Source organism: Danio rerio, chromosome 19, assembly GCF_049306965.1.
Source record: "Danio rerio strain Tuebingen ecotype United States chromosome 19, GRCz12tu, whole genome shotgun sequence".
Taxonomy (NCBI): domain Eukaryota; kingdom Metazoa; phylum Chordata; class Actinopteri; order Cypriniformes; family Danionidae; genus Danio; species Danio rerio.
The window spans coordinates 29,897,438-29,917,305 of record NC_133194.1 but is presented as its reverse complement, the minus strand read 5'-3'; the positions used below and the strand labels follow the sequence as shown (position 1 = coordinate 29,917,305).

Here is a 19,868-nt window from a genome sequence, read left to right as displayed (position 1 = left end):
TTGGAATTTGGTTCCACTATATGATGGGGTTCTAACCTCCAATATCATTACTAGACACGCCCCTTAATGCTGATAGGGCAAAAAAGTGTGGTTTAGGATTTGGTTCCACTATATTGTGTACTTCCAACCTTCACTATAATTACTAGACACGCCCCTTACTTCTGATTGGGTAAAAAAGTGTGGTTAAGGATTTGGTTCCACTATATGATGGGGTTCTAACCTCCACTATCCTTACTAGACATGCCCCTTAATGCTGATTGGGCTAAAAAGTGTGGTTTAGAATTTGGTTCCACTATATTGTGTACTTCCAACCTTCACTATCATTACTAGACACTCCCCTTACAACTGAATGCGTAAAAAAGGGTTGGGCTTTGGTTCCCCTATGGTGCGGTTCCAACGTCCACTATCATTAATAGACACGCCCCTTGTTGCTGATTGGATAAAAAAGTGTGGTTTGTGCTTTGGTTCCACTATATGGTGTGGTTCCAACCTCCACTATCATTACTAGACATGCCCCTTAATCCTGATTAGGTAAGAAAAATGTGGTTTGGAATTTGGGATTTGGTTCCACTATATGGTTCAAACATTTCTTAGTGCACCTTCAAACAGCATACACTACATATTTCACAATTCTTCGCATCCATAAATATCCAAAGAGCAAATGCACATATCGATTATCATTCCACTGCACTTTGGGGAAACATACAGCACTGATCTATAATTGGATTTTAAAGGGGAACAGCAAGGGATCTTGTAAGGGTGTGAGTTGGTGAGTGAGTTGTTGGGATTGATTAATGTGGGCAGAGGTTAATGGGCTCCGACTGAGTGCAAAGGGACTGGAGATTCTTCCTAAACCACTGGGATATGATAAAGGAGTGATACGTAAGGTGTAAGCCAGGTGACATTGGGAATAAGAGGAATAGCTAATATTCAATATCCTTACAAAAATCCATACATCCCCTGATCCGTCAGAGGGGAGGGAGGTGTTCCTGGGAGAATTTCATGAGACAAAAGTGCTTAAACAGTGAATGGTTTGAGTCAATTGTATGTTAAGCCTCAGCCTACACATTTGCAAAGTTTAAAATACATTGCTTGGGGAACGTTTTGTTGCATGTTTTAGATGACAGATCCACTAGTGGGTGCAGTCTATATTTTTTGGAAATCTTAAATGCGTCACTTACAAAGCTATGGCTACAATTTGTTGCATGTTTCAGATAACAAAACCTCTGAAGGGCGTTGCCTACATTTCTTCATATTTATGTTGGCTTGAGAAAGTAAATTAATTTTTAAGCATTATTATTCTGAAAATATGGCAAGCCATAAACTCCATGACTTAAGCTACCTATTTTTTACTAACGTGGCGAGCCATTTTTGCATGTATCCCTTTCACACTTAATAATTAAGCATTATATTTTCAATAAAATATGGCAAGCCATTTTTACATAATGTCCAAGTCCAGTTTTTGACTGTCATGGAGACTGTCACAGAAACATCGGGGTTGATTTACATCACTCATATTGACAAGAAGCTTTGATGCATCATCACTAAGCTGTCAATTGTCCCCATAGCAATAGGGCTAATAGGCTAACTTAGCAACTATTTTTAAAAAAAGCAATATCTCTACATCAGAACATTGTAGGGACCTGGGTATTGGCTTGTTTGACTATTGCTAGCCAATGGGACTTCCTGTGTACTATGCATGGTAACAATAAAGTGCTAATAATGATTAGCTACATGCTATTAATGATTATCTAAGTGCAATAACATATGCAAGAAATGCTCACTGAGTATTAGCATTTGATCAAATATGTACACAAGCGTCATTATTAAGCGACTGCTTGACAACCATTTAGCAATGCCATAAACATTTTAGCGACTGCCTAGCAACCACGTAGTAACTGCTGTGCTTCCTGCTAACTGCTATTCCCAGTCATAGCATAGTCTCACTGGCTTTCTCAAGTCAACATCAAAGTTTGTCAACGAACTTTAGGTTCTAGTCGAAATATGTTACTTTTCTTGCTCCAGGTACGTTTTGTTGCACGTTTCAGATGACAAATCCACTAGAGGGAGCTGTCAACATTTTTGTCTAAAAATAAAGGTCTAAAAATCTGAAATACTTCAAATAGGGTATGTTTTGTACATCCAAAGCTTGCAGTCTTTCACTTCCGCCTATATGGATTAATTTTTCACCTCATATTTTAGTTTTTCATTAAATCTTGACCAATCAAATGATTTCTACTATTTGACAGGCCCCGTCCCCTTCAAGGTGCTTCTCATTTGATGCACTTGATCTCATCTGGCAGAGAATTGCTAAAAATGAAACTCTATTGGCTATTTTTTTAAAGGGGAGGAGTTTATTTGTCCCACCCTCTCTTAATTCTTCTATTGAGATCACGTCAAGCTTCGAAAAATAAAAAACTAATTACAAAGCACTTCACAGGACTTTTAAACAAAAGCCTAGCAAAACACCGGCCTATGCCCTTTCCCTAAATGCAACTAAAAGGAATTTCATAAACAAACATAAAAGAAAAGTGCACTGTGACGTAGTTTTACCTTAATTTTACATTGTTTTTATCTCTTTTGTAAAATGATTCTTCCCCAGACTCTGCATCACAATTATAACACTGTTTAAGTGATTTACCATGCAAACTGACCATGTCAGAAATGTTGTACATATGGAGATAGATAAGTGAGGCAAACATAATTGATTATAAATCATTAACACTGCTGTATTGTGGTATTTAATATGTACTTTGCAAAGAACAGCATAATTATCTTTGTTCACCAAAAATATCACTACTGTGAAAAGGAATAACAATTGTAGGCAGCATACTGCTCCATAGCTTTTATTTTACTTAGAAACTCCAGTCAAACTTATGTTTAAGTATGTTTTTGGGGTTTCACAAATATGTAGGCTGAAGCACATGTTTCCAACGAGTCTGTGTTGGTTAAACCTCATCTAGGGAAACCATCAACTAAACACCACAGATCTGGGCTTGATGCGTCATGCATATACACAAATAAAGATACTGAATAGGTTTTGCCCAGGCATGAATATCCTGTCTTAGAGAAAACAAAATAACAGAGTGTGGTTTAAATCAGGAAACAGACTTGATTTAAATAAAGAACTACTACAAATAAACATTAGAAAAACCAAAAGACAGCTTTAAAAATGACACACCAGAACAACAAACATAGGCTTTTGTTAAAATATAAGAAAATAATTTGATTCAAAATCAAAACCAGGTCAAATTATCACAGTTAACAGTAAATAACAGTGCATGCAAGGCTGCAAATTGGTTCAAATAAATTAACTGGCTAGATTGGCTATCTATATTCATTTTTTTTGTAATTGGTTTGGCACAACTTTCACAAGCAATCGGTACAATTTCAAAACTCTTAGTACTTATATCACAACAGTTGATCAAAAGTACACTTTTTTCAAACATTTCAGCACGTTTTTAATTTTGTTAGACAATCACAAAAGATCATTTTACTATATACAATAAGTGTTTCATCTATATAAATGATTCATTCACAGTAACTGCCTTTCATTAAGCTGGTACCATCAAACGTTTAATTTAAATCTCTTTTCACTAGTTATATACATTTTACTATCATGTAATTTAACTGATCTTAATGTGTAATCATCAATAAATCATTTAATATGTATATTTTCTACTTGTCTGATCAAGCAGATTGCTGTAAGAGCTGTTAATTTAGCACCAAGAGCAATTTAAAATCAGTATTTTGTATTGTTTGCTACTGAATAGACTGAATGTTATAAGTAGTTGGAAAAAAGATCTTAGGGTTTTGGTGATTGAAGTAAATGTTCTGAATATAAATCACAATGATCTTGTGTTCTGAAACAATGATTATGTGGAATGAAAATATGTGCAACTACATTGAAATCATGACATCACATTGGAAAGGATGACTAATAGTGTAACAGATGTGATCAGTTTAAAGTTTTGTACAAGGAGATTTGAAATATTCACACTTTAGTTATAAAAATTGTACCAAACCGATTTAAAAAACCTGTAAAGACATGTAAGGATGTACTCAACTGTTAAAAGGGTATATGTGTGTATAAGCTTATCTAAACAAAAGTCTAAAGTAAAGAAAAGTTCTATTAAAATTGTAATCAGTGTTTTTAGTTTAGTCTTTATATCATAAGATACTACATGATTTATTTAATCATTTAAATTGTCTTTTAACTTTGTATTTTCAGCATTTATTTAGATTAAATAATTTTAATTTCAACTTTGCTTTTAGTAAATTTAATACCAAGACTCAAAGACTCAAAACTTACTTATTTAAGGTGGCTTTTAATACTTAATTGTATCTAAACTATTGTTGAGTTTACTTTTATATTGAGTTGGGTGCCTTTAAAAATTATTATTATTATTATTATTATTATTATTATTACCTGCAATAACTTCAGTTAGTTTATTCAAGAAAAATAAATAAAAAACTGTATTATCTATAAGTGACAAAGTCTGAAAAACCACTAAGTTGTTCGAGTTATGTTAACTGCAGAAATATGAGGAAGAGAAGAACAACAAAAAAAGAAAGAATTTCATTAAAGTGCTGCCTTGCATGAACTGTAAATGAGAAGAAAGGGAGGTTGTTGTCCTGTACGGAAGACATTGGATACTGGCAGAGATCCAGGACAACATTCTAAACCCACATAACCACAAAAGAGCAGTGAGACAGGCAGGTGTTACCTGATCTACTCTGGAAGAACCCAGCAAACACCACAAAGTTATTGACCTAAGAAGAACAAGTTCGACAGGAGATAAAATGAACCCATGTTAGACATAGAATTACATAATTAAAGAACGGTTACTTTAACACTTCTTTTTTATGAAAAGGAAAATCTATTGATTAAAATTATATGCAAGACCAATACATAACATACTACTACAGCATTTGAACAAGCTGTTTTCAGTGACTGTTATAACTGGGTTTAAAGAAACACACCACTTTTTTAAACTCCCCTAGATTTAAACTGTTGACTTTTACCTTTTTTTATCCATTCAGCTGCTCTTAGGGCCTGTTGGGAGAACTTTTAGCTTAGCTTATGTTTTTAGTTTAGCTTATCTGCTGTCATTTTTCTACAGGAGGAAACACAAATTACTTCTAAACACTTAAAATATAGTCTGTGTTAGTAAATGCAAGGCTATTTATGAAATCCAGGCATAACACTGTATGACAACGTTTCAGATGACTGTTCTAGAGCCTACAGCTAATTAATTTGTCAGATTCTGGAGTGCATTACAGCTCTAAAGAAATTATGAATGATCTTAAACAAAACAAATACATTTATAGAGATGATATACAAGTAAAATATACATTGTAAGATGATATACAATGATTTGTGAACACAATTAAGTGCACACAGCATGCCATATTATCTGATGATTGTAGAAAATAACCCCAAAAGGCAATTGAAAATTGTGTAAAGCCACATAAAACAAAACAAAAATATGATGTCTATGCCGAGTTCATCGGCTTATCAGCCGGAATCAGCTGAGGTGAAGTGACAGCAACCAGCGAGACCTAGCTGTCACTCAAGTGGCCACGCCCTTAATTATGCAAACTTAATATAACTTAATATAGACGAATTGGATGAGTTATAAAAAAATTTATCCACTCACATTTGTCATGAAATGTAATATTAGCTATATACACGAAAAATCGTTTTTTGTACCAGGCTGTAAACATCTTTTTTCTGCTGTAAATTTAACATTGGGTTCAACAGAAATGTGCTCTATTATGGAGCCAAGCCTAGTAGAATTTCGATGAATTGCAGTTTCAGTTACTTCTGTATTAGCTTCACGAGGAAGAGCGGGATGTTGCCGCTTGGGTACAACAGCAAAGTTCACAGATTATTACTAAAGTCCCTTTAAGGCAAGTCATTTCTCGGGCAGTATGCTTGGGCATTCAATTTGAATAGGGAAACATCAAATTCTCCAAAACTACTTGCCAAGACTACGATTAAATTTCATATAATAAATAACCAATACAATTTTGTCTTTAGTTTCATTTCTAAATGTATCGCACAAAATCTGCAGAAACTCACGTCTGGTCCGAGCCCCTCCCCAGGAGAATTGTCATTCTATAGCGACCGCTGATTGGTTCCTTTACTAGAAAGCGGGCTTAATTCGCCATTTAACGATCACTAATTGGTTTCTGTACAAGAGGGCGGGGCTTCAATCGCCATATTGAAAGTTACACTTTTCCCCATTCAAAAGTATACGAGTGACATGTCGTGTATTCTAGTATTCTATGAGCTGTGTCTTATTTCAGAAGCTGCATCCTCCGAAGGATGCTTTCGAAGTGCGGGTAATGAAGGACGCAACCGGTGGATCCTTCGGGAGAATGCAGCCTTTGAAATGAGACCCAGCTATAGTCTTTGTTATTACTCAATGAAAGTTTTTTACCTAGACATATCACCATAGAAGATAGCAACATTTACATTTTAGTCAGTCAGTACACAATGTAACAACAGGAAAGTCGAGCTTTAAATAGGAAATAAATCAAAACACCTTTCTGAGTTGTTTATTTGAGCGAGATGCTAATGGTCTAATTCGATTCAATGATTTATGTTAAGCTAAGCTAAAAGTGCCAGAACTGGAGATCGGCTGAGTTAATTTTAAAAAATGGTAAAACTCAACTGTATAACACTGAGAGAAGTTGTAAAATGAGCCTATTTGCTAACAAAAGTGGAGTGTTGCTTTAAATAAACAATGGAATTCTGAGAAGTGTCCTCCTAACCGGCTGTGACACATTTAAATGTCAAACTTGCTGTTTAAAAATGTTACATCAGATATGCTCAAGTTAGCTATGATTTTTTTTTTATGTCACTCACACCTTTACTTAAAGAGGTGGGTCTTACCTGAGGCACGCTGTTTCTGAGATCATAACGTTTTTCAAGAAATGACAGGAATTTAGGCGATGGTCTATCATACGCCATCTGCGCAGGCTCCACCTGTTTGTGCTGTTCAATCAGAGAATATGATCAGAAGAGGAAAACATGAGTCACAAAAACATACCGAACTCTTTGTAAGTACAATACAAACAGGTTTTTTTTTTACACAAAAAATATCTCAAATAAAACTTTTAAAATGTATATACTTTATCTAAGTGATCAAACTTTTCTTACTCTCAAGCTCAAACATGTTTGACCTTCTTTTGTCTTTATCTTAAAACTAGATATTTGGAGGAAAGTTTATGCTGTTCTTTAATGTCTGGAAAAAAATAGTAAAATAACAATAGTAAAATAAAGGTTTATTCTGTGTATGATTACTTTGTCTACAAAACACACACACAAAAATAGTTAGGTTAAGGAAAGATGTTTTAGTTTTAAATACACTTATTTGCATGTCTGCATGTACATACTTGCTGTGCAGCACTCAGAAACTTTGAAACACTAAAAATTCAAGAGTGTTTCTGTTCACTGACCACTAAATTGACCTTGATAGGGAGTTTTCAAAATATGTTTGTGGACAAGCCTTATTTAAATCATTTTAAGGCCTATTATTACCTACTGTAAACAACAGACAAACACAGAGCTATGGAAATAATTAAAGGAGCACTTGGAAATTCTCAGTTTCTGTGCATTTACAGAGTTTACAAGGTACGAACTTGTTAATACTTGTAAATTGTTTATTTCTTGCAAATTTATTTATCCCATAAATATATACAAGATTTCTTTTGAATTTAAAGTCAGCAAACATGCACTGCCTGGATCTTTATTAGGTACACGTTACAGGTACTGGGTTGGCCCCGCTTTTCCATTCAGAACTGCCTTAATCCTTCATGGCATAGATTCAACAAGGTACTGAAAATATTCCTGATATTTTGGTCCATATTAACATGATAGCATCACAAAGTTACTGCAGATTTGTCAGCTGAATCTCCATGATACCAATCTCCATAACATCCCAAAGGTGCTCTATTGAATTAAGATCTGGTGAGTGTAGAGGCCATTTGAGTACAGTGAACTCATTGTCATGTTCAAGAAATCAATCAAAGATGATTTGCGCTTTATGACATGGCACGTTATCCTGCTGGAAGTAGCCATCAGAAGATGGGTAAACTGTGGTCATAAAGGGATGGACATGGTCAGTAACACTCAGGTAGGCTATGTCATTGACACTGGTCAACTACTAATAATGGACCCAAAGTGTGCCAAGAAATCAAGATTTATCAGACCAGGCAATGTTTTTCCCAATCATCTACCGTCTATTTTAGTGAGCCTGTGTGAATTGTAGCCTCAATTTCCTGTTCTTTGCTGACAGGATTGGCACCCGATGTGGTCTTTTGTTGATGTAGCCCATCCGCCTCAAGGTTTGATGTGTTGTGCGGTCAGAGATGCTCTTCTGCAAACCTCAGTTGTAACAAGTGGTTATTTGAGTTACTGTTGCCTTTCTATGAGCTTGAACCAGACTGGTCATTCTCCTCTGACCTCTGACATCAACAAGGCCTTTGCACCCGCAGAACTACCACTCACTGGATATTTTCTCTTTTATGGACCATTCCAAACCCTAGAGATGATTATGCGTGAAAATCTTAGTAGATCAGTAGTTTCTAAAATACTCAGACCAGCCCGTCCGGCACAAACAATCATGCCACGTTCAAAGTCACTTAAGTCACCATTCTTCCCCAATCTGATGCTCGGTTTCCAATGCAGCAGTTCGTCTGGACCATGTCTACATGCCTAGATACATTGAGTTGCTGCCACACGGTTGGCTGATTAGAAAGTTACGTTAACGAGCAGTTGTACAGGTGTACCTAATAAAGTGGCCAGTGAGCAATTGTGATTTCATTAAAAAAAATCTCTAAATATAATTTAAACTGCGAGAAAAATGTCCTCAGTAGTTAACAAGACTATATTTAATTTTAATCATAAATGTAAATCATAAATCCAGAGAATGTTTAGAACTTGTCGGTGCATTTTGATGACGCAGAGGAATGGAATGTAAACAGGTACACATTTTGTACATCTGGAAATGTTCTCTTGAAATGTTGTAAGCCTGTCCCTATTTTGGAACAAACTGACTTTACGTACAATAACCACACCCACTGCTTTTAGTTCTCCATGTACAGTCAGGCCCAAAATTATTCATAACCTGCAGTATGAATAACTTCTGGCTTGACTATAAACAGTTGAAGAATTATTGTTTTTTTATGTTTCCTAAATGATGTTTAACAGAGCAAGGAAATTTTCACAGTATGTCTGATAATATTTTTTCTTCTGAAAACAGGTCTTATTTGTTTTATTTTAGCTAGAATAATGTTTTTTTTTTTTTTTTTTTTTTTACATTTTAGGGTCAAAATTATTAGCCCCTTAAAGCTAATTTTTTTCTATAGTCTACAGAACAAACCATTGTCATACAATAACTTGCCTAATTACCCTAACCTGCCTAGTTAACCTAATTAACCTAGTTAAGCCTTTAAATGTCACTTTAAGCTGAATATAGAAGTGTCTTGAAAAATATCTAGTCAAACTTTATTTACTGTCATCACAGCAAACATAAAATAAATCAGTTATTAGAGATTAGTTATTAAAACTATTAAGTTTAGAAATGTGTTGAAAAAAATCTTCTCTGATAAACAGAAATTGGGGGAAAAAATAAACAGAGTGGCTAATAATTCTGACTTCAACTGTAAATAGGTATGAATAATTTCATGCTTGACTGTATGTTCATCACAGAAAGCAACAGCTTCAGAATAAATGACTGAAAATGCCGTTTATGATGCCTCAAATAACAACCAGTCTATTCTTTAACTTATAATATAACTTGTTTTTGTTTGTTTTTTTTTGCAACATACATAATGTAAATTTGATCATGTTATATTATTTATTACATATCAAAAACTGTTGAAATCTAGAGATTAAGCAGCTTGGAAATCCACTTTTCTGGTATGGGTGTAGTTACTTTACATTATAACGTCAAGTTAACCATATAAACCAGCAAGAGATTAGTCAGTTTTTCGACGTCACCCACTTCCCCTAACCTGATTTAACCACGTAGGACATGTTCCTGGGTTAACATTCACAATCAGCTGTTCTGTTTGAGTTATGTTATGAGTGAGCTGTTATGTTGCTAGTTTTCTTTCTTTGTGTTTTGTACTTTTTTCACCCTCCTCTCCACTTACTCAACCCTTAGGTTTCTTATTGGTTTACCATCTGTCATTTACCATCATCACTATGACGGTGTCGGTTCCACCAATCCCCGGACGAGCCGCAAGGATTGAAAGGCACAACAGACCAGTGTGTGGTGTGCACTCTGCCTCGGCGTACCATTTGTGCTCCACGCAATTTGTTTGTGCTATGCTTCGGCTGTTTAATGATTTATTATCTCAGTTTACTGTGGTAACTCGAGTTTACCTTAGGAACTTTGTTGGCTTTAAGTAACATAATGTGATGGTTGTTGAGTGATTCTGAACTGAGCCTTTGACCGTCTTATCCAGTTTGTTTGAGTTTAGATGGATGTTTTGTTACATTAGTTTGAGTGTTTTGCCACCTGTGTAATTTTGAGTTTCATAGTTTAATTAGTTTAGTTCGGGAGTCGTGTACACTGAAGATCTCGGTTTTTGGTTGTATTATTTATTTTTGTCGCCTAGTTTAGACTTTAGATTTAAGGATTGTTTTGTTTTAATTTCTTTGATTTGGCTTTCACTCATTGTTTTTGTTTAAAGATAATAATTACACATGTTTATTCCCTTTTTTCCATGTATTATTGTTACATATTGTTTCAACTATTAAGTAAAAAAGCTTTGTGAATTGATTCCTGCCTCATACTTGAACTGTCGCACACATTAGACCTGTCTCACCTAAATGTTACAGCATCCCACTTAAACATTTTAAACACGTAACACAGTAGATCAGAATATAGGGATACCCTTTAAGTTCAGTTAGGCTTATGGTTAGGTTTATGCTGCTCTACATGATTGTTATCCAAGTCCAACTATAATCCCCCGCTGATTATGTGAATAATTTACAGTTATGGTTGGGATTAGGGGTAAGGAATAGGTATGGAATACATTTTTAAACAAAAATGATGTTTCGGGAACAACATAAATGTTAATCCAGAATTAGATTGTACTTGGCAAAATCCTGACGTGCCACCTTCAGCACTTCATACATGAGTATTAAAGGGATGGTTCACCTAAGTCACCGTGACTCATTTTATTTTGTAATGTTGCATTGAACACAAAAGAAGACATATTAAAGAGTGTTGGAAACCAGTAACCATTGATTTTCACAGTATTTGTTCATCCTACTATGGATGTCGATGGTTACCGGTTTCTAACATTCTTCAAAACATTTTGTTCAACATAACAAAAAATAATAATAAATTCAAGCTGGTTTGGAGACTGACTTCGACCACTCCAATATGTTAAGCCCGGCTCAAATTGTGCGACTGTAACATGTCAGACTGCATGAACATGATCACCATGCAAGTCAACGTTTCCTCCAGTGTTTCTCATTTTAAATTTGACTTTAACTGTAGTTTGGCAGTTCATTCAGAAACATTTAATTCATGAAGTATTAAGTAAGGACTGGTGGAAGAGTTGCTTTAATGAAATTTGATACTGCAAGCCAAATGAAAAGAAAAAAACTGTGTGTGTCCGTGGTCCTGTACTGACTCGGTAGGTACAGAGAATAGTGTCAAACAGCCGTGTGTGTATGGAATATTTTGCTGCAAAATGTAGTGAAAAGTACTACATGATGGTAATAGTTTGATTAGGGTGTTTACATGTCTGCACTTTAATAATGTGGCTAAAATATGCATACTCCAAACGGCTGTTTACATGCTGGACTGTTAATCAGAGTATTGTCTTAATTGTATTGGTGTCTATGTAAATGTACTGACTGAACGACAATCAAGATGCACCAAAAACAGACACAGACACAAAAGAAAACTCACCCAAAGTTTGAAGATGTGACACTTTCACTATACCGCATTTTTTACCTCACGGCAAACATATTGTAGCTGCAATTTTGCTCACAGCATGCCTCAATAATAAAGCCAGAAAAATGTGTCGCACTGATTGCGTCGTCAAATTCTGTGCTCCCATTTGTTCTTGGTTTGATGCTCATTGTAGCTGAAGTCAGACTGCAGGGAAAACTTCTGACACTGCCAGAACTTCATCGAAGGAAAAAACGAATCACAACGGCCATTAAGCAGCTGTCGGTTTCTATGTCAGTCTAATGATCAATGATTACAGATTTTAGCCTAGGATTACTGCAATACTGCTCACATTGTGACATTTCAGCCATGATTGTGTCATCTGAGACAAGTTTGGGAAATCCTAAAAGATTCCTTAAAAAATCCTAGGCTAAAATCTGTAATCTTTGACCGTTAATTTGACATGTTCACAGACAGCCGCTTAATGCACGTTGCGATCAGATTTTTCCTTCGATGAAGTTCTGGCAGTGTCAGGAGATTTCAGACACCATCCCGCAGTGTGACAGCAGCTGGGATGAGCGTCAATCCAACAACCGATAGGAGCGCAGAATCAGATGGGTTTTTTTTTTCTTCCTGGTTTTATTACTGAGACACACTGTGTGCAAAATTGCTGCTAACGATTGTTTATGCTTGCTGTGAGGAATCATTTCAGAACGCGGGATAGTGAAAGTGTCACGAATGGATGAAGTCAAACTCTGGGGGAGTTTTCTTTCATGTTTAGTGTGTCTTCATTGTCAATTTTTTTGACATTATGACAGCTGAGATCTTACAGTGTGACATGGGAGCCATGTTCATGCAGTCTGACACGACACAATTGTTTAGGATAATTAAAAATAAAATAAAAATAAAATAAAACCACACAGTGTGGGCTGGCCTTCAGACGACCAAATCATTGTGCCTGAAATCGCACAGTGTGATCAGGGCTTTAGCCAGCTTAAATATAGTAGTAACCCTTAGAAACAGCTGTGTGTGTGTATCTGTGTGTGTGTATCACTAGGTCCAATAGATCAGTAAACCCTAATGGACATAAAAGCTTGATGGACAAAATGTTTTTTCAGCACAATGATTTGACTGGCTATTTAGACTCTGGAAATGAAGATAACATTTCACATAGGCATTAAGGCGGCCCTTCAGACATAATGGATGAATCCCATTAACCAATTTCATTGTTCTTTTATTGACCTTATTTCTGACGTACGAGCGGGCGCAGACATTGGAATATTTTTGGTTCAAAACTTCCGGTCTTTTTCACTTCCATTGAGCATGTTAAAAAGAGATTGTTGTGCTGCTTCATGTTGGAAACTGCTCTTTTCTAATTATATTATTCTACTTTTTATCTATAGCAAAGAGCATAGAATCACCAAGAGGCGACACTCTGTTGCTATTTGGAAAACAGCCAGTAGATGCTGCGAGTGTCATGTGGCGGCCATTTTAGAATAAAAATTCCAATTGGACAACAGCACGAATTACTAACCTTAGACAGAAATAATAAAAAAATATTGGACTTAAATATGATTTTTTTTTATTTAAACAATCATTTTAAACAATATCTCAATGAAAACAAAAACAAGTGCCAAAATGTTGACAAGACTAAGCCTAATAACATCTGTTTAACTTATAAGGTTAACAAAATACTTTTGTTTGCTATTTTTTGTTGTTTTTGTTTTACTCAAATTAGGGTGATGCAAAAATGAGTATACTGAGTATACCCCAAATCAAAAACTACTTTATCTACTATTTGCATGGCCTCGATGATTTTTAATGACAGCAGCAAGACTTCTAGGCATGGAATGAACATGTTGGCTACATTTTGCAACATCTATCTTTTCCATTCAACAAAAAAAAACTCTTTTAGAGTTGCTCAAAGAGATGCTCAACTTATTAATTACCCACATGTGTTTAATTTAAATGGAGATCAGGAGACATATTTATAATACTGTTATATTTTAAAATATTTAACAGAAGAGCTTTATTAGTCTTTCTTTAACAGACAACATTAGAAAAAATACCATATGTTATTATAACATATATGGGTATGGGTAATATATTAAACAGTAAGTCACCAGTCACCAGTCTTGTGATTGTTAGTGTTGTATTGTTGTCTTTCAGGTTGTATTTCAGCTTTTATGCGCTTTTTAAATAAATAAATAAAAAACAAAGCAGCTTCTTGCCATCACGACAGCAATAGGATTAAATAAAGTCCCTTTGAGGCAAGACATTTCACTCGGTGTCCATCTTTGAAATGCCTCTCGGGCAGTCTGCTCGGGCATTCTGTCTTAATGGAGAAACATCAAATTCTCCAAAACTGTTCGCCAAGCTTATGATTACATTACATATTTGGAACCACAAATAAAAATAAAAACAACATTTGTCTCATTAGTTTCATATCTAAACCTCCAAATCAAACGATAAGGTCATATTTTTAGGTTGCCCAAGCTAATGTGCATGAGCACTCAAAAGGAACGAGATCACGATACCGACTTCATTTATGGCCATTCTACATATTATCCTCCACTATCCTCTAGATAATGATTGTCGGATCACACTGCTCTTTTGAAGTAATCCATAACTTGGTCTTGATGGCGAATCTCCTCCAGAAATGAAAGCGACTCTGTGTATAAGTCTGTGGGCGTTTGAGTAATCACTGTCATGTGATGCATGTTTGACAGGATGGACTGTACCTAATGTTCGTTTCATGCAGATTACAAATCTAAAAAACTGTTGTTTTCAAGTGCACTTGGTCCATTTAAAAACACAGATTTCAATCTTTATGTGGATATATTTCTTATGTCTGTGAAGCAAGTATTTGCTGAGATTCCAGTGTGTTTGTTGACCACCAAACTGTCCAAAAGCAGACGCCTAGTACGAGCTTCTCCGTCAGTCTATAACAATTAATGATTGGCTCCTGTTCTAGTAAGCGGATTTTCATTCGCCATGTTTAACGTTACACTTTTTCCCATTTAAAACTATACGAGTGACATGTCTTGTGTATTATATAGTCTTTGATCCAATGGACGGCCGATTGCTTTCACTCCAAAATGGTGAAATCGTAGGGCTGTTGCTGGGTGCTGTAGATGCAATGATACGTTCTATAGTCTCACCTCTTGGTGATTCTAAGCTCTTTTTCTTAAGTCATGAACACACTTCCACTCTTTATTATTCATAGTCATTTCTCCCATAGGCAACTGAATCGGAAATACTAAAACAATCGCAAAAGCTAGCGCATTTCTGCATTGCAGAATAAGGTCAATAGCAATTTATGCTGCATGTTGATGCTAGTCTGGTTTTAGCCATGATTTTGCAAAGTAATATGCGATCCTGGATTACCATTTATGTTGATCCTATACATCATTTTTGATGTGAAATGTCCATCCATACTATCCAAAATCCATACACATTCCCTACCCCTACACCCAACCATAACTGTAAATTATTTGCATAATCAGAAAGGATTAATAGTTGGTAAACAATCATGTAGAAGTGCATAAACCTAACCGTAAGCCTAAACTGAACATAAACTATAAGTATATTCCTTAATTCTGATTGGCTGATTGGAATGTTGTTCCAGGATCAACACAGAGGTTAATCCAGGAGCATGTCCTACTTTAACTGGTGAAATCAGGTTGGTGTATGGTTCTAATAGAGCAATGTGGGCAATCTTTAAAACCTACATTGTGTAAAAATCACATGTAATTCAACAAATCATGCGTACGACTCACTTTTAGCATGAAGTCGAAGAGCTCTGAGCCATAGCCATGTCTTTGTAGGGTCTCTGTCACATAGAAATCCAGCACACACAATGGCTCGGTCTCCAAATGCGCCCCCCGTTGGTCCTATCAGCAATTACAACATACAGAGCAGCTTTAAAAAGTGTGGAGTCAGGCATCAAGTGAGATGTAATTACCAAGTCGATAATGAGGGAACACTTACAAGTAAAAAGAGCTTCTTGTAGCCAACCTTCAGAAATCCAACTATAACACCCCTCCCGCTGGTAAAAACAACAACAAACCAAAAAACAGGAACAGGGAGTCGAAGATTGTTATTAGCAGAAGTGGATGTGTTTATGTGTAATGGAAACGGAAAAACAGGAAGGAGAGAGGTCAGTTGTATTGACTTATAAATAGATTAAATCTGAAGCATGGGGTGGGGGAGAAAGAGAAAGCTATTTTACCCGTTCTGTTCTCCATCTTTCAGGAGGTAGAGATGATGTCTGTTGGCCTGGAGCTTTGCAGCACTGGTAATAGGCGCAGGCAGCTGCTGGGCCTGAGAAGATAAACACACACACACACACAACATGATGATAAACTGAACTGACACTGACTGACATCTGCAAGCTCAAGAAGAGACAAAAGACAGCCATTATTACCTTCGAGGAAGCTTTGCCTAGCTCGTCTATAACTGTGGTGACCTGTGGAAGAGGATCTGGTCTGGAGAACAAAAAGCAGATATGTTAGGAATTTCACAGGCAGAAGGATTAAAATGACAATGCGTGCTTAAGATAACATTTATGTAGGTCACAGTGTACACTATATTAAGATTTGCAATATATTTGAGCAATTTTCCATTAGCAAATATTGACGTCATCGAATGGAAAAAAAGGTAACTTTTCTTTTATTTCTCTGCTGTGTTGACATATTGCATAATGAATTGGGCTTGGAACATATTAAATGGCTTGTCCTACTTTCCTAATAAGCCAATAGATCTTTGTTCTATCATATTAATGAATCATGATTTGCTGATATGTTCTAAGAGAAGGGACATGCTCATTCCAGTGTATTTTTAAAAGAGACATTTCTCTGAATGATTTAAGTTTTCTGTTAACTTACTACCTTCTAGCAATCTAAGATGTAGATTACGCCTTTCTTAAGCTGAAAACATTATCTTTGGTTATTCATAAAATGCAAGTCAATGGCTGCTGGTGCTAAAAAAATTAATTCAAGCAAAATAAAATTATTAAATATTATTAAAAATAAATCTTATTCAAGTTCCTATTAAGTTAAATAATTGGTATGTTTTTTTTCTCTGTTATTCGCAGACAATGTTGTTCTGATGTTGTTCATCAAGCATGGAGCTTCAGCATGCACTGGGGCTGTTTGCTGTCTGGGATGAGAATCAGGACCTCCAAGTCCGAGGCCATGGTGCTCAACCAGAAAAAAGGTGGCTTGCCATCTCCAGGTTGGAGGAAAGACCCTGACCCAGATGGAGGACCTCAAGTATATTGGGGTTTTTGTTCACGAGTGAGGGAAGGATTAAACGTACGGATTGTTGCAGCAGAAATGTGGTTGATGTACTGGTCCATTGTGGTACAGAAAGAGCTGAGGCGAAAGGCAAAGCTGTCAATTTACCGGTCAATCTACGTTCCTACTCTCACCATGTTGGATCATGACCGAAAGGACAAGATCTTGGATACATGTGGCCGAAATGAGTTTCCTTCGCCGAGTGGTAGGGCGCACCCTGATAGATAGGGTGAGGAGCTCTGTTACCCTGGAGGAGCTTGGAGTGGAATCGCTGCTCCTCCACATTGAGAAAAGTCAGCTGAGGTGGCTCTGGCATCTGTTTCAGATGCCTTCTGGACGCCTACCTAGGGAGGTGTTCCAGGCATATTCCACCAGGAGGAGGCCTTGGGGAAGACCCAGAACACACTGGAGAAAGTGTCTGGGGAGTGAGAAGTCTGGGGTTTTCTCCTAAGACTGCTGCTCCCGTGACCCGGCCATGGAATAGCGGATGAAAATGAATGAATGACCAGAAGTGTGATACACACATCAATATAGCAGCATTTTTTTTATGAAACCGTATAACGATAATATTTTTACAGTGCTGTGACCGGTTGGGTTTAGGGTTAGAGTGAGGGTAGGTGTTAAAAAATACAATTTATATTAATAAAAAGACCTTAATGTAGGGGTGGGTGATGTGGCTAAAATGCAATCTCGATATTTATTTTCCACATTGAACGATAACATCTATAATATATATTTTAATATCAGTTGTTAATGCTTCCAGATTTAAAAAGAGTACCCTAACAATGACTGAAAATACAAAACTTAGAGGGTTCATTAAACGGCTGATAAATATTTGGTGGCCGAAAATTCAGAGCATCACAGAGCACACAATATAAACACACTTCTAGATTCCCATTGTTGTAAATTTCTGCTTTGTGATTGGTTCTAAGAACAATATAGAGCAAAAAAGTTCAGAGTAACATTAATTTCATTGCGATTCGATATAATATTGTTTATTGGCCCAGCCCTGTCTTAACGTATGTTCAAGGGCCACATGTATTAATTTTGTTTAGCCTGTGTATACCCCTAATTAGTGAACAGCCATTGAACAAAATAAAAAGACAAAAGTATGTACAAAAAAACATATTCTTGCAGCTATAACATTACAATTGAATCACTTAAGAAACATGGACTGTTTTGAGGATATGTTTAGTACATTTCTCGACTTTAAACGTCTCGTAACTTTAAACTTGTTGTTTATGTAGAGTCAGAGAGCTCTTTTAATTTGTTTTCCGGAGATAAACAAAGATGAACGACATGAGGGTGAGTAATTATATATATTTTATTTTTTGTATGAACTTTCCCTTTAAAAACTGCTAAAAGTGTTTTTTGCTAATGAATTTACAGGAAAATGTCTTGCTGCGATTCAATTACGATTTTTATTTTAGAGTTGGAAATTAATATTTGGTTAATTAAAAATAAATATATATATATATATATATATATATATATATATATATACACACACACACACACACACACACACACACATACATACATACATACATACATACATACATACACACATATACACATACACACATACACACATACACACATACACACATACACACACACACACACACACACACACACACACACACACACACACACACACACACACACACACACACATTTAAAATTGTTAAATGCAGCTTATAATGCATTGTTTGCTAAGCTGACAAAATACCACAAATTCCAGCGTTTACTATTTCTATAATTAAAAAGTTTTACTTAAAATGTTATTAGCTTTCTTGGATTGCTCAGAGGTTATTGAATTCATGACCTCAATAACCCATCAGAAATTATCTTTTTTTTTTTATCAAAACTGCAACAAACACGCCTTTTTAATAAACCTCTAATATTTCTTTATCAACATGTTTGTTTAATTTAGATTCAAATGTACTTTCAGCATAAAAAGTTAAGTGTAATAAGGATCAATTTAGTGCATTACGAAGTTGAGATAAAGTTGGTTTTAAATCTCCACATTCTCACTTTCTCCTTAAAAATATAGTTTTAGAAAAGTGTTCTATGTAAATTCTATTTAGGGAAGTCATAATGTAAATTAAAAAGTGCTATGTTGTTTTAAAGTCATATTTACATGCAATTTCACACCAAAATATTCAAAGTACCATGAAAACAATATATAAAGCTTGTCACAAGTTGTCACTGAACGAATGTACGAATATAAAATCAACTTTACCGTGTATGAAAGCATGTCTGGTAAACTGTGAATATGTAGATTGAGGTAAAGTTGGTTTTATATTCTCCCATTCGTTCAGTGACATCTTGTGACACGCTCCCTGCATTGTTTACCAGGATACTTTGAATACTCGGTGCATGATTGCATGCAAGTATGACTTGAAAACAACATTAGAACTATTTATTTGACTGAACAATGTTGTACTTTTGTCATTGGTTAAACATGAACAAATGTGCAAATATAAAACTATTACTGTAAACAATGTTGTACTTTGATAGTCAGTGGCTGCTAATATGATTACACTATTTAGATTTTGCTTACTTTTCTGAAATTATCTTATTAAAGAAAAAATCTGACTGTGTGAATATTAAACCAACTTTACCTCAATCATTACGAATCCAA

The 19,868-nt window shown here is 35.6% G+C and overlaps 1 protein-coding gene across 19 annotated transcripts in view; it reads right to left on the bottom strand.

Annotated features, from left to right (window-relative positions):
- The window catches only part of atat1 (alpha tubulin acetyltransferase 1), a 39,530-nt gene that overhangs the window by 18,681 nt on the left and 981 nt on the right, over positions 1-19,868 (bottom strand). For 11 of the 19 annotated variants that reach the window (XR_012394530.1, XR_012394520.1, XR_012394521.1 and 8 more), the window contains exons 2-7: positions 16,351-16,411; positions 16,156-16,247; positions 15,915-15,972; positions 15,704-15,817; positions 6,902-7,003; positions 4,728-4,773 (exon numbers count right to left, since the gene is read on the bottom strand). Coding sequence is in view for 8 of the 19 variants with exons in the window: in XM_073930738.1 (XP_073786839.1) it covers positions 4,728-4,773; positions 6,902-7,003; positions 15,704-15,817; positions 15,915-15,972; positions 16,156-16,247; positions 16,351-16,411 (473 nt within the window). In the remaining 11 variants the exon portion in view is untranslated. Of the gene's footprint in view, positions 1-943; positions 990-4,727; positions 4,774-6,901; positions 7,004-15,703; positions 15,818-15,914; positions 15,973-16,155; positions 16,248-16,350; positions 16,412-19,868 lie in introns of all 19 variants that reach the window. The other 8 variants (XR_012394529.1, XR_012394523.1, XR_012394524.1 and 5 more) reach the window with 1 other exon arrangement.